This window comes from Xiphophorus couchianus, chromosome 9 (genome assembly GCF_001444195.1).
Source record: "Xiphophorus couchianus chromosome 9, X_couchianus-1.0, whole genome shotgun sequence".
Classification (NCBI taxonomy): Eukaryota; Metazoa; Chordata; class Actinopteri; order Cyprinodontiformes; family Poeciliidae; genus Xiphophorus; species Xiphophorus couchianus.
In genome coordinates, this window is record NC_040236.1 from 20,741,548 (window position 1) to 20,757,440 (window position 15,893).

A 15,893-nucleotide genomic window follows, 5' to 3' on the forward strand; every position below is an offset into this window, starting at 1 on the left:
GGGCCAGTTTTAACTTTAGTCGGGCGTTTGTTGTTCACCAAAACAAACTGGAAATACCAACAGTCCTGGGGTCTTGTGCGGGATCCAACGGCTGATATTAACAGCAGCAGTGTGGCGTGTTTTTCCTGCCGAATTGCCACTCAGAGCTTAGAAAGAAGAGCTGGTGCTGTGAACACCAGGATTCAACTCTGTGGACAGGGCTGTCAAAACGGGTTCAGGGTCTCAAACTTTACTTTTGGTTTGCTTTGGGAAAAGCACAAGAATGAAAAAAACAACAATATTATGACATGTCCTTCTGTTTTGTTTTTTTCTTTTCTTTCTTTTTCATGGTTCCGGTTCGTCCTGGAAATCATCTATGGCCACTATACACATACAAGAGCTTCTCAATACGTTAGGATTCCATTGAAAATGTAATTTATCACAGTAATTGGGTTAAAAAATGTCAATATGTAAAGCTTCATTTGACACAAAAAGTTGTTTTTTAAGCATATGATTTAAAAATATGATTAAAGTGATAAAAATCTCTTTTGTTTTGTCTTTTTTTAGAAAATTAGGGTCTTGCATAAATTAAACCATAATCACAATTTTTAAGAATGCAACAACTTGCCAGTTGTTGCATTTGTGATCAAATATATTATGTAGTATTTGCGCTTTCTGAGAAACTACATTTTGGCTCTTTGTTAGCTATGAGCCATAATCCTCAAAGTTCAAAATCACTCTGTGTGTAATGAATCTATGTAACTTGAGTTTCGCTTTTGGAACTGAAGTTAAATGAATGAACATGTAAATCATTTTCTAACTAACTGAAACGCACCTGTGGACGTCCACGTCCCATTGCAGCCTGTACAGTTGGAAGTGCTTGTATTCAACAGGAACTCTGTAAGCTTAAAAGGAAACATTACACAGCTAACCAAACACAAACTCAAGCATTTATGTCCCTTTGAAGAAAGTTTTGAAAGGGTCAGGTCTTCCAAATCTCACTTTAGAAAATACAGATTGATGAGGCTTGCAGCCTTACTTTCCTGTAGACAAAACCAATTCTTTTCTCTCAGTGCACCAACGGACCAGTGAAACTAGGCATTTCTGCAGTTCATTTCTCTGTGAAGTCCTACAATCGCTGCTCGGGTAGCTCTAAAAGACATGCGTACTTTCCTGTCCTGCTTCAGACCGGTATTTCAGCTCCTCTGCAGAACCTGTTGGAACACGCTCACACAGGTCTCTCTGGTAGAGAAGTCTGATTGGAGCCACAGTCAGACATGTCCGGGCATGTTTGCAAGTGAAGTCCTTTATAAAGACCCTGTCTACTCCATCCCTGCCCCCTTTTTTTCTTCTTTTTTTTTGCAGTCAGAAACTTTGACCGCTCCTCAGTGAGGAGCCGCTCCTTCAGGAGACTGAACCGGGCGTTCAGCGTTCTGCGGCGGACCAAGAGCGGCACTGCCGTCAGCAACGAGACCTCCGAGGAGCGGGACAATGCCAGGAATTCCAGCGTGCCGCCAGAAGGTACGGAGCAGAAACTTTGTTTTAATTTTTAAATCGATCTGTGTGATTCCTAAGGGGGCCACTGGAGAGAGTTCCAGAGGGAGCAGGAAGCGCATGTGGCTCCAAATGTTTACATTTGCCATGTTCAATCAGCTGTGTGACGAATGGTGACATGGCTTTGGGCCTTGGGTGCAACAGCAGAAGCATACGTTTCTTGAATAATTCAGCCACACATTGCGTAAGGCCTCTGGTGCATCACCACAGAGGGATCAGAGCAGAGAGTGGCAGCCTGGGGCATTTTGCATAGCGATGGTAAAGCCGAGGTCACTGGAGATGACGGGCCTCTCCACCTTCTGCTGTTCTTTTTCATCATCCGCCTCTTCATCCTCGCCAGCTGCGTTTCCGTCACAAACGTAGGCAAAACTCTGCCGGTACTCCGCTAATGTCGTGGGAACGCCGTGTCGCAATTAATCGTGGCGTTTCTGTTAAATAAGAAAGGCAATTAAAATCACAGGTGAATAAGTTTGTTCACGCGACGAGTCGTTAGGAAAAGCACTCCTACCGCTTCCTGTCGTTCTTCCACGTCTTTTCTGACCATAGCTTTTTCTTCTTTTTTTTATTTATTGGCGATACAAATAGAATATAGACTACACTAAAAACAAAATATACATTATAAATAATGCATCGCCACCAAAATATGGGGGGAAATGAGGGGAAATAATGGTGAGCTGAAAGCCAATGTTCTGAAGGTTCGATGATGAGTAAAACAGATTTTTTAAAAAGCAGCTTTTGTTTTTCTCTGGTAACAAAATATCAAAAAGTCTAACTTAGAAAACTTGCAGTTTAAAATGTGTTCAATTTAGATCTTAGCTTTTGAATAAAGTAATGGAGCATGTGTGTAAACGTGGTCATACGGATAAATAAGTTTTTTTCCCCTCCCCTCCAGAGGGTCTTTTTTGTGGGCTCTAGTGTCCCTTATATGAAAGTAGTCTGACAGGAAAGGAGAGGCTGAAGACATGCGGCAAATATCTCCGGGTCCGGGAATCGAACCCGCGACGGCCGCGTTGAGGATTCAAGGCCTCCAAACGTGGGTTGCGCTTATCCCCTACGCCACCATGGCACGCCATAAATTAATATTTTTATATCGTTATCCATTTTAACATTAAAAATATAATGAAGCAAATTCAGGAAAAATAAAACTAAAAAGAGGCGCAACGATAAAGAAAAGTAATGCAAGAGGTTATTTCAGATAGTAACATCCGGTTATTGATCACGTGACTTGCATGATGCAAAAAAAAGTATTCCTAATGCAATTTTGCAAAATATAATAATTTTAATAGAGTCGAATAACCACCTTATATTAGTGCAGAAACTTCAAAACATTTGAAAAACGTGATTTCTTTTTGATTTTTTTTTAAAGAATTGTCCCGTTTCCATTAAGCAAATTTATTTTCGTAATTCCAATTTCCAATTTAAAATCAATGGCAACGCAGCTGGTGACCCTGCATCCCGTCATACACACCTCTACACCTCTGGACTCATCCTTGTAAGAGTAGCGAACCAAGGCAGGCCACGCTTATGACACGCACATCCATAACCCTTCACGCAGGAAAGAAAACAATATGCAATGCAATAGCCACAGCTCAGACATTTTCATGACAAAGTGGAAGAAATACAGTCAACCGTAATGGAGCATTATGTAGAGTTAGAGGTGCGGCGCGGCGGGACGTGGAGAAGGAAGATGGCATTACGCAAGAATGATGAATGACAAATGACTCGGGAGTAGATGATTCTCAAAGGCCATCACAGAGGAGGCTGAGAGGACGGGTTAAATATTCATCGTGTGCTCCAGGAGAGAGACGAGTAGGCGCAAGAGTGAAGTAGAGAAAGATCTGGTGGAAGATGGATCCAGATTTTGTAAAAAAAAAAAAAAAGGATATAAACTATGTAAATAATTGCACTAAAATGTCCCCGTGCAAGCTGTAGAACTAATGAGATGGAGCGAGAAACTCGAATGGTGTGCGCTGGTGAGAAAGGAAGAGGTTACATAAGAGCTCCAGGGTCCCAGTGAGAGTGCTCTGCACCCCTGGAGCAATCTGCTGCGATAAAGACAAAATATTGACTCTGGAAAGGAGAAAGTGCAGCGCCGAGCGGAACGAACCGCCAAGGCTACTCCACTGGAGACGGGAAGACGGTCCAGTGAGGAACACGAGGAGAGAGACATTTTTCAAATAAGATGAGGAACAGGTCTCCTCTGTTAGTGACTGGGCGAAGCCTCTGGCCAGAAGAGCGACCACAAAGACTCAAGGTTAGGACGTAGGAGAAAGAAGGAGCCAGAGGGAGGAGACAAGTACATCTTTCAGATATATGCTGACTTTCCAACAATGTGTGTTGGAGTTGGGCATTACCATGGTTGCAGTAGAAGATTCTCTTGTTAGAAATTATTGGGTGTTTTCACATTTTGCCATGTTACAACCACAAACTTGAATTTACGTCATAGGGATTGTAAGTTATAAACCTCTGGAGTTAAATTGGGGCCATAAAGTTTGTTCGAAAGAAAAAAAAAATTTTAACTGCAAAAAAAAAAAAAAGATTTGAAACAGAAAAAATATTCTGAAACTGAAAAAAAAAAATGTTGAAAAAGTTTCAAGTTTTTATGGTCCCAATTTAGCTCAGCGTGAACCAACATAAAGTGATGTAGTCGTTTCTTAGAACAACTCAGCCAAGGCCCGGACTTGAACACAAAACAGGATTGGCGAAGATTTCAGGAACCAAGATGGCCTCTCAGGCCGGATGTTCAGACCTGGTAGAAAGTTCCAGAACATTCGCTGCCGTTCTTTTAGCAAACACTGCACCGACGAGGAGCAAACACTGAATACGAAAGCACGCCACGATGCGTCCTCCTCCTTTCAGTTCACAATAACAGCCGCACCGCTTTTTTATTTGACCACAAAAGAAAACACCATTTCTGAATTGTAAACTTTGGCTACTTTTGTAATTTTGTCAAGTTTTTTGCTCATTAAAACTTATTCATCTCCACCCAAGTAATTATCCGCTGGATATTTGAAGCAAAGGGTTTTCCCTGTTTTCATACAGATGGACTGAATGTGACTAATGAAACAAACATCGCACGGGACAATTAGCCATGGAAAAATTCTCTCGGCTTGTACAAGTTTGCTGTAGTGGCCTGAGGGAGTGGAGACAGCTGGTTCCACGGCCAAACCTCTCCACCGTGGCCTGCTACTCTTTCTCCCGTGATCCTTCCTCTATCCGTTCACGATCACCCTCTTTCCTCCATTGTTCCCTCTGTTTGATCCCTCTGTTTTCCCAAATTAAAATGAGACGTTTTCTGTTCCGTGTACTCTCTCCATCAGTGCTGGCTCTTCCCCAGCTCCATCACCTGATCCCTGACGGTGAGCTTACCAGTATTAAGATCACACGACAGGATCCCTCGGACCCACTGGCCATCAGCATCGTTGGCGGCAACGAGACCCCTCTGGTTCGCATCCTCATCCAGGATATCTACAGGGAAGGGGTCATTGCTCGGGACGGTCGCCTGCTGCCTGGGGACATGATCCTGAAGGTATGAGAATGACACAAAAGCTGAGTTTCCATTAAAAATGTGCGCCAAACCTTTTCGATATTCCACTAATGTAAAAAGATAAAAATACAATTTGGCAAACGCTGTGTTTCCATTAAATAAGGAATCTGACTAAAGTCACACGTGAATAAGCTTGTTCACATGATAAGTCATTAAAAATTATGGATGTAAACACTCACATGAGATGTCGAGCGTAACATCAACCATCAGAGAAGACGTTGTTGGTTTTAGGCGTTGGATTGGCAAACAACGGACGGTTGGGAGTGGCTAGCTTAAATTTTTTTTGTGTAAATTTTTGCTCGCGATTTTACGATTTTCAACCTCAGGTGAAGCCAAGAGGCCTTATAAGCACATTGCTGCTGTTTACAAACTGCCGCGTTGCATCAAAAGTGTTGCCATTGTAGTTGGGCGAAGCACACCAAGTTCGAAAACCCAATTCAAGCACAAAGACATATAGCAATTTATTTTTAAAAATACGTTTTTTGATCATGTTACCATTAAGCAAATACATTTTGCAATTCGCCAAATTGTGTGGTCAACGTAAGCGCAGCTCCCGAGAAGTCGAGTCGGGCTAGCCCGTAACGATGTCCTTCCGTTTCCCCTTTCAGGTCAATGGCATTGACATCAGCAACGTGCCTCACTACTTTGCCGTGACGACCCTGAGGCAGCCGTGCCAGCTCCTGCGGCTGACCGTGCTCAGAGAGCAGCGGCACCGCTACCGTTCGCACTCGCACGGCCACGCTCACGGAGCCGGCGTCCACCAGTCTCTCGGCCTGCCCCACCATCCGATGAGAGACGACAGCATTCACGTGGTGCTGAACAAGAACATCCCGGACGAACAGCTGGGCATCAAGCTGGTGCGGCGAGCGGAGGAGCACGGGGTCTATATCTTCCACCTGCTGGAGGGAGGCCTGGCCACGCGTGACGGACAGCTGTGCGTAGGCGACCGCGTGCTGGCCATCAACGGGCACGATCTGCGTTACGGGGCGCCGGAGCACGCCGCTTTGCTCATCCAGGTCAGTCAGGATAGGCGCCAAACATTAGCTCTGTTTGGAAAGTTCACAGTTGTGAGTAGGGATGAAACGATTCATTGTGATCAATTTGGATGATAGGTTAATCACGATTAATTGTGATTAATTGCTGAATTAATTAATCGTGATTATTATCAGAAAATCTGATAAAATTATCAGATTATTATTGAACAGTAATCTGATTATCTGATGCTATTAATCGTTATTCAACAAGTAGTTGTCATTAATCAATTGTTGAAATAATTGGCAACTAGTTTAGTCATCGATTAATCAAATTTTAAGAGAAGGCCATTTGCTGAAAGAACACCCTCAGAGTAGCCATTAAACCCAATTTGAAGGAAAAATATATTAACATGCATTTAAGATAAAAAAAATAAATAAAATCTTCTTTGTCTGTAAATCTGTTCTATCCAGAACAACTCAAGTGACGTAGCTTTAGCTTCACCCTGTTAAAATGCTGTGAAAAAACAAAAACTCTTATCAAGCACTTTCTGCTATGCAATTATTATTGGTTAATAATCAAGTGTATAACTAAAGGAATGTTATCTCATTGCATGTTAGGCAATGCAATATTTGTATTCTTATTTAAAATCTTATTGTTTTTCTGATATTGCATAAAATAAGGTTTAAGTGGCTACATGACAAATCTGTAGAATGTACCGTTTTCTCCCCTGTGATTAACCAATGAATTGTCTGAATAATTTGTCAAATATTTGACCAATAGAACAATCGATTCCTAAAATAATCAATACTTGCAGCTATAGTTGTCACACATTCTACCTAAACGTTGTTACAGACCCGAACCAGCCGTGCTCTGTTCACACTCCGCCTCCCGGCGGTATTAAAGATTGTTGCGGTGATTCAAGCTAATTGTGTCGAGCTGCGCTGTTGTGTCTGCCTTCGCTGCAGTTAATGCTGTTTAATTGTGGCGACTCCCCTGATGGACGGGTGGGTTTCGGGGGAGGGGGCGCCGTGCGGCCGCCTCTGGTTCCCGGTTGATGCCAGCCAGTGATGGCGTGTGTTTGGTTAATGGCGGTTAATTACTGCGTGTTTACGGCTGACTGTGCAGGGTCTCTGGGCCGTCTGACTGGCTCGTTCTGGGTCTCCACGGAGCCAAGATGGCCTCTCGGATCGGCCACTTTCTGCCAGAGATTAAGAACTGGCAGGGAAGAAATGGAATTAGTCCAATTAGGGCAATAATGGTTTGGACTGGTTAATTCAGGGCTCAGTGGGAATACGAGAGCAGGGAGGCGGCTGCAGCCACCCAGTCTGTCTGACTGACAGGCATAAGCCTTTTTGAAATGTAACACAAAAATTACAAAACATATCTCCACTTACAGACATTCAAACATGAAGCCCAAGCGTCTCTTTGTCGGTCATTTTAGGCGAGCGAGCACAGTGTGCACTTCGTGGTATCTCGTCAGATCTGCCTGCCCAACCCAGACATCCTACCAGAGGGGCCATGGGGCATGGACGGCCCCCCGCCATACTCCCCTGTGGACATGGAGCAAACGCTGCTGGTGAGAAGCAAACACACACACACACACACACACACACACACACCCACACACACAACCCCCCAGACATGTATATATATGTGCAGGAGATATGAGCACTATTGAATACACAGAGAAAGCCTTTGTTCCTTTTATAAACGCTCTCTTTCAGGTGCAAATGATCCATGCAGCCGTTCTTCTCCCATCAAAGTCAAGCATGTCATTCAAAGAGCGTCTGCTATCCTCACAGATTTGCAGCATACGTAGATTTTTTTCTGACAGCTACCTAAAGATTCCTAACTGTTCTCTTCCCGTAGTTTGACGTGAACGAAGGCGATAGCGGCGCAGTCTTCTATCTTCATTATTGTCGCTCTCGCTGAATTTTTTTTTTTTTTTTAATGGGCAATATTGAGCCAGAAATTACAACGAGTTTAACCTCTGCAGAGAATTTTGCCAAGAAAAATGCAGGATATGATTTTCATTTGTCTCTTAAGTGCACGTCTTTAAACTACTGCAAAAAGACGTTTTGGAGCCGGATGGGGCGGTGCCGTTTGGATTTGAAATGATGGCTCAAAATATAAAGTATAAACTACTGAGCATCATGGAAAATAGGCCAAACTGAGGGGTGGTGGCATCTGAAAAATATGCAAGAACAATATGCACTTTTAAGAACATTAATAGAACATTGCCTGAGCTTTTATCAAGTCGTTCTTTTAGCAGAACACTGTAGATTTTCCTAGAAACTCTTAAAAAGTGTCTTTAATAGAGGAAAATAGACTTTTTTTTTTTTTAATACAGAAGATCTTACGGAGATGTGAGCTTACAGTTTAAATAAACACTCAGAAACATTTCTCTAAATTTTTTTTCCAGGAAAGAGACACAGCTAAACACAGAATCCATCCATGTACTGTATCTACTATGGGAGAGAGAGAAAAAAAAGGAAAGTAAACAGAATTAGTAGCAGTACTTTAGTCAATAGCTGATTCCAAAATGGAGTCGATTGAACAGAGAAACATTCAGTCAGTCAGGTGTAACCTGGAACCATGAAATAAAAAAACCCCCAAAAACGGAGAACACAAAGTTCCTGGCAGGAATAAGTGAACATAACGGGTGAATGTAGAGGAGTAAAATCTTTGCTTTGGTCTCCATGAACTCAGAGGACAACAGGAGATATGGTGCAGACAACAAAACGGTGACGTAATTCAACCGTCGTCATCTCACTCTGCTGTGGTTGGGTTTAAAGAAAGACAAGAAACCAAAGGAGCTGGTGCTTACAGATTAACCTGTCAAGTGATTTAGTGAACCGATGCTTTCTGCCTCTCAAAATCAGTTTGTCGTGTTTCTAAAAATGAGCGTACGTTTTTATGTGCGCTGAACTGAATATAGGAAACATTAGCTTCCAGATAATAAAGGGGTAATGGACCATTATTACGTAGAACTACGACTGCGTCCCCTGTGGACGACCCCCTTGCCCTCACCCCTGAAATTAGTTCCTGCGCCTCGACTGTAAATTTGTCAATAAGACCAGCGGCTTATTACCTCAGCCTATCATAAAAAAAAAAAAAAGCTACACGGACTCTGTTAGGACGTTTATAGCTCACTAGACACCATTACCTTTCATTAAAAAGCTGCCGCTCAGGAGGGCAGAGCACATGACTCACACTCAGCGCGGTGCGTGGGAGGCCTCTGATTACGGGCACTTTAGGCACAGCTTGAGTCAGAGCTGAGCCCTCGGGTCGAAAACGGGACTGCGAGAGATCTGCTGCGAGCGCGGTGGAAATGGGTGAACGCGCCACGTAGGCCTGTCACAATAGCAAATTTTGCTGAGCGATTAATTGTCTCAAAAAATTATTGCGATAAACAATAATATTGTTTGAAGACCTTTTTACACTGATGTAATGGAAATGACGTAATAATGCATGTGATTTCCTGCCAAAGATAGATACACTTTATTTTCAAAAGAACACTAAACACTTGAGCTGATAAACAAAATAAACAAAACAACCAAAAACAAAATGGATTCTCAGTCTCCATTAACAAAAAATGTACTTGATAAAAACTAAACAACATAAAGTTGATAAACCCGGTAATTTTTCAGCTGTTCTTCGTTAACGTGACGTAAATAGGTTATAATGATTTGCATTCAGTCAGGACTTTACGCTGACACTAGCCACATGCATTGCAGGTAGATTGTAGTAAAGCATTGATTAATGCCTGGTTTTAAAATTAGTTCACTGAACTTGTAGCCATTATTTTGTGCCCATTGTTGGACACCACAGGGCAGGACTGAACCGATCGAACCGATATACCTAGGATTAATGTCGGCTAATGTGTGATCTGTCAGGTTTTGAAAATGGGTCGACAGCTCGTGTGCGCTGGACTTTACACTAAGGAAATGAGAAAGGAGGGTCAGTGGAGAGCACTGGAGTTGAGCCTTTTTTTCATTCGGTGTCATCAACAGAAAGAGAAAAAGTCCGGAAAAGACGATGATGCCGATAATTGAAATGACGTCGATAGTTTTAATTTATCGTACGATTAATCGATTTACCGTTTATCGCGACAGGCCTAGCGCCACGATAGCATAGCAGCACAGGCTCAACGCGCCCATGTGTTGTTCATTACTCGCCCCGAACATGAGTGAGGAGGCTCTCGAATCGTCTACGCTGCTTATCGCCCTACATCGGCTATGCTAATGAGGTCGTTCATCAATTACCTATCGCCAAAGAGCGCGTTATTGGAGTGGCCCCGTCTCGCGGAGCTCCGTACATGGCACCCAGTTGACTTTTGGGCATCATCGCCGGTCTTTGAGCAAACAGCCGCTATTGTTATTATTATCATGCAAATGTGCTCCTCCGAGTTTTAATTAGAACATGCAGTTTGAATAAGGTGCCCTTGGTGTTAGTTGGCTCCTTGTGAGCTTTTGCTTTATTGTCTCCATCACAAAAAGAAGAACGTGTGCCGCAGGAGAAGAGACGCTTAAGACATCACAGTGACAGCACGCCGGGTTCCTACAGTCTGAAGAAATGCTTAATCCATCCACATGCAATTTTGCTACGTTTTGTATTATTTTTATTTATAATAATTATTTCAAAAATGAGCTAAATAGAACTGAGAATCGTGAAGATTTCAGGGTGCGTTCACACCAATTCGGTTTAGTCTGTTTTAATTGAATTCTGGTTCGTTTGTGTAGAAAACCCGGGGAGGTGTGAATGCGCAACTGAACTCTGATGCAGACCAAAAAAGCGAACTTTGGTTCACTTGAAAACGTAGGTCTCGGTTCAGCTGAAGTGAATGTACATGTGCATGTAAGTGGACATATATTACGCTTCCTGCTTTATTAGAGGCCGCTAATAAAGCAGGAAGCGTAAATACAGCCAAAGAAGACGCCAAAGTGTAAAGTCAGGCAGTCACGTTGTCTTTTTATCAAAGACAAAAGAAAAACTCTGCAATCGCTAAAATCTCAGTGGTTTTAAATGTAAATGTTTACATTTTGCCAAGAAGGAAGCTTGTCGTCTTCAGAGGTTTTCGTGTCGTTTCCTTCAGTGGTTCTTGGTGCAGTGGAGGTAGTGAACAGGCTTTTCAAAGGGTTTGCTCTGTTTCACACAGCGACACCTGACTGAAGCTGGCCCCCCAGTCTTCTTCAAATCGGACAGAAATGGTGTCAAACGTTTCTGCAGCAAAAATGTTCATTTGTGCCGCTATCATTGAATGTTTCCAGAGGTCATGAAAGGTCAACCAGCTCCCAACCTTCTGCAAATCAGACAAAATTGGTGTCAATCAACTCGACCATGTTTGCGGTGCTTTGGCTTTGAAGATATTAATGAAAGTTTAAAGGTCAAAGGTCAACCAGCCCCCCGCCCCACACACACACACACACACACTTTTACAAAATTACAATTTCATTAATATCTTCAAAGCCAAAGCAGCACAAACAAAAATCTTTGCTGCACAAACGTCGTTGAGTTGACTGATTCCGATTTTGTCTTATTTGAAGAAGGTGGCGGTGGGGGTTTGACCTTTCATGACCTCTGGAAACATTTCTCAATATCTTTAAAATGATAGCGGCACAAATGAACATTTTTGCTGCACAGACGTAACACAAACGTTTCACACCATTTTTATCTGATTTGAAGAAGGTGGTGTTGGGAAGAGGGGGCGGGGCAACTTCACTCAGGTGAGTGTATCGGACTTATCAGGCGTTAAAACACCCAGAGTCTTGATTCAGGGAAAGTTTGGGATTTTGACCCGAATAATCTCTGTGAAACAACAACAACATGAGTGAACTCTTCAATTATTTTCATTTTGGCCTTTCTATCTTTTGTACAGGACTCCTGTCAGAAGCCCGCATGTTACGAGAAGACAGTCACACTAACCAAGGAGCCGTACGACTCCCTGGGCATGACGGTGGCGGGCGGCATGTCCAGCCGAGGATGGGACCTTCCCATCTACGTCACAAACGTGGACCCCGACGGCGTGGTGGGACAGGAGGGATCCATCCGCAAGGGTAACATCACCGTCTGCCAATCTGTGCTTGAAATTTCATGATGTCACAGCCATTTAAGTGTGTGGAATCACTCGATCAGTGAAATATCCTTGCGGGCAGTCTGCCACGGATGAGCCTTTCTGTAGTGAAGAGCACAAACAAAGTGATCGACGACGACTTCATATGAAGCTCGATCGTCCGGCAGAAACCTCGGCTGCTCGTGTCGATTATTGAAAAAAAAAACAAAAAAAAAACGTTAGTGCAGCAGAGTTGAAAACATATTACAACGTAGGGCAGATTTAGCAAAATAGGTTTAAAAAAATATTTGTCATTATTGATTTTTTTTTTTCTTCTCTTAGTTTGCTTTGTTGCAACTGCAAACTAGACGAGGACAAATTAGCGCACGATCGTGAGTAGAAGGAAAACTAAGGAGAAATATTTTAGCAAATAAAAAATCTAACACCCGTTTAATCTGATTCCTCAAAATGAAATGTAAACATTTTTTTAATAACCCAATTTTCCTTCCCACTTCACAATTTTGGACTAGGTAGTGTTGGTCCCCAGGATTAAAACACATCACCCATTTTGTTTACAGTGGTTGCGATGCTGTTGACCATATTACTGCGCAGTTTGAGATTTCAAACACGGCAGTTTCGAGAAACATTTCATTTTTTTGATAAACAGTTTTAGAACGAGGTGGTTTTTCAAGCCATTTTGAAAAGGGTTTATTTCTCAAAACGGCAGCGGAAAGACTTTTTTCACATCACGCGAGTCACGTGATCAGGAACCGGATGTTGCCACGGACGCAAACTACAATGAAGAAAACGACAGGAAGTAGTCGGAGGATCATGGCGTGTTTAAATTCTCGTTTGATTTGACGTCGACATCAGCGGAGTATCAAAAAAGGTTTTGCAGATGAAGGCAGGGCAGTGGCAGGTTTTCAGGACAAATTCTGATTCCAGCCATCCAACTTATTACGCTCCCCCAGCCTCAGTCTGAAGCTTTGTTTACGGGAAGAGAGAGACAAATATTGCATAAACAGTAATATGAGAACTTCGTGAAATTAGCAGCAAGTCTGTTGCTTTGTGTGAGGTTCAAGGTGCAGATTACCGCGTTCATTTGGGACAGAGCAGCAGCAGCTGTCTCTGTGTGCTCATGAAAGATGTTTGTACATTGTAACGGCGCATTCATTTGCATTTTCTCGCAGGGCAAATGTGTCCTTTGTGTTGCTTCCTAGCCAGCCGGTCTGCACCGTCCATCTTTGCATCACTTTCATCATTAGCAGGCTTTTTTAAAAGCCCACAGCTGGCCTTTGGTTTCAGTGTCTTTGTGGTCCAGATGCAAGAATGATGAATATTAAGCAGAAAGAAGATAAGGCCCAGACTCTGATGTCTCGCTCGCGCTCTCTCTCTCTCAAAAAAAAAAAAAATGGCAGTAACCCTGACGCCGAGGATAAACTGTGCTGTCAACCCTCTTCCCCCGACCCACAGGTGACATTCTGCTGAATGTGAACGGCATGGATCTGACGGGGGTGACGCGAGGCGAGGCGGTGGCCAACCTCAAGAACACTTCCTCTCCCGTCGTGCTCAAGGTCCTGGAGATGCGTCGGCCCGACGACGACCCGCCGGAGTTCACGCTGCCGCCGTGTCTTTCGTCGTCGCCCACAGACAGCACCAAGAGCCCGCTGCCCAACGACGATTACTCCCCGCTGTGGGTCTCCTGGCTGCAGGTACCCAGGTGAGCGGCCCTACTGTGATATCTGTCTTCGCCTGTACATTTTTTATTTATTTATTTGTTTAGGTTTCCACAGCTCCAACGTGTCCTCTTGACCTTCGCCAGCTGGCACACGCTGACGTTTAGACAGAAACAGTGGGAAAGAAACGGTCATGATACTTTTAAGGCATTTTTAAAAAAAATATTCGATACTTATAAATCACTAAAACCTCTGAGAACTGAAGGGTTTTTAATAATACATGCAAGGTTTTGTTGTAGTCATGGAGACAGTCTTGCACTGACACAAATAGCCACTTTTCCTGCTTATGTGGAATAAAAGAGGGGATTCAGTGGTGCAGCTGAAAGCAGTGAATAATGTTTCCTTCTTCTTCACCTTTTTGTAATACTTTTAATGTTGGCTTTCCACATTAATAATGAAAATATTAATAACAATAATAATAATAACAAAAATACTGTTAGAATAATTATCTAAGTTCATTTACTTGTGAGTTTATTTGAAAGGTTATGTTTTCATATTATTATTTTGTGTGTAGTTTAGTTGACTTCTTTTCTTCTGTGAAATACTATTAACCATTTGTAGGATGTTTGCCTGGAGGCTAGAGACTTTGACATTCCTGTGGTATCAGCTTCCATCTGTAATTGATTAGTTGTGGTCAGTTGCATGCCCTTGTAAGGGCATGTCCACAGGCGGTGCCAGAATGTAAAGACGGTTGGTCAATTCTCTGTGTGAAGAAGCCCAACCTCCTTTTTCTATACAATAAAGAGAAATGCAGAGAAAGATCTAGCAGAGTTGATCCAAGACAGTGTTTTACAGCGATTTGTCGCGTCTCGGATCTTCCCTCATTTTCTGCAGAAAAGACAATTGCCTTGGTCTGAATCTTTGCTAGATAGGAATTAAAATAAACCTATCAAATACCTTGGAGCAGGGGTGTCAAACTCATTTTCATTTTGGGCCACATCTAGAACAAGAATGTTCTCAAGGGTTTGTTGTGCCAGAATGTGTCTTATTCAATAAAAAAATGGTTACATATTAATAAAAAGCCATCTCTACATTCGATCGGTTCGTCTTTAAAAGAACAATTATTGCATTTTGCGTCTTTCCACTGATAACGTGGAAAGACGGACTGATCAACGTCTTTCCACGTTGACCAGTCCGTCTAGGATTTTGTGATAGTTTTTGTGATTTCGAAATACTTGCAAAGAATTCTGCAATATTTCCACTCGGGTATAACTTTAAATGTGACTTTTTGTTATTCTCCATGTAGGTAACTTGACATCAAGTAAGGCCGAGATGGCAGTGTTGTAGAAGTAAGAGATATTGCCACCTACAGGCGGGGGTTAGCAGTCACTTACACCCGATGTTTATGACCATTTTTTGTGGAAAACTTGCAATCAAGTCGTGCATTAGCACAATAAAAAAAAGTGGGGATCCGTTGATTTTGCTAGTATTTTCACAACAACTGGAGGGATTGATTGACGTATTTTGGTGTCTGAAGTTTGGAGGGCCACATAATAATCTATGACGGGCCGGATTAGGCCCCCAGGCCTCAAGTTTGACACGTGTGTCCTTGAGTTTGTAGTTCCAATGCGGTGGAAACATTTTGGTGTTTCCGTTAAGCCTTGAACTACTGAAGTGACAGTCTTGGCTTCATTACTCTTCCCGCCGAATACATATTCCGGAAGGTTGTACAGTTTGTTTGTAATTTAAAAGTGAATCTAAGAGATTAGTGCGCTTAATCTCCTTCTTGGCCCACGCAGACATCTCTACTGCTGCAAAGACATTGTTCTGCGGCGGAGCACATCGGGCAGCCTGGGCTTCAGCATTGTGGGAGGCCACGAGGAGGTCAACTGCAATCAATCGTTTTTCATCCGCTCCATTGTCGAGGGGACGCCGGCCTACAACGATGGCAGGATAAGGTATTCAGCAAGTGTTATCTTATAGACGTCTGTTGTTTAGAGCTGCAGTATTCAATTTTTATTAGCAAAATCTGTTGTTTTTTTACATATTTGTTAAAACTGTTACCATGTTGTGACAGTATAATAGTGGACAAATAATCTGTGAAAAAAAA

At 42.7% G+C, this 15,893-nt stretch overlaps 1 protein-coding gene across 4 annotated transcripts in view; it reads left to right on the forward strand.

The window, feature by feature from the left end:
• Positions 1 to 15,893, forward strand: part of lnx1 (ligand of numb-protein X 1) — a 51,921-nt gene that overhangs the window by 34,621 nt on the left and 1,407 nt on the right. For all 4 annotated transcript variants that reach the window (XM_028028322.1, XM_028028323.1, XM_028028321.1 and 1 more), the window contains 7 exons: positions 1,345 to 1,500; positions 4,854 to 5,062; positions 5,689 to 6,096; positions 7,497 to 7,631; positions 11,934 to 12,111; positions 13,581 to 13,827; positions 15,583 to 15,741. In XM_028028322.1, the coding sequence (XP_027884123.1) occupies positions 1,345 to 1,500; positions 4,854 to 5,062; positions 5,689 to 6,096; positions 7,497 to 7,631; positions 11,934 to 12,111; positions 13,581 to 13,827; positions 15,583 to 15,741 (1,492 nt within the window). The remainder of the gene's footprint in view (positions 1 to 1,344; positions 1,501 to 4,853; positions 5,063 to 5,688; positions 6,097 to 7,496; positions 7,632 to 11,933; positions 12,112 to 13,580; positions 13,828 to 15,582; positions 15,742 to 15,893) is intronic.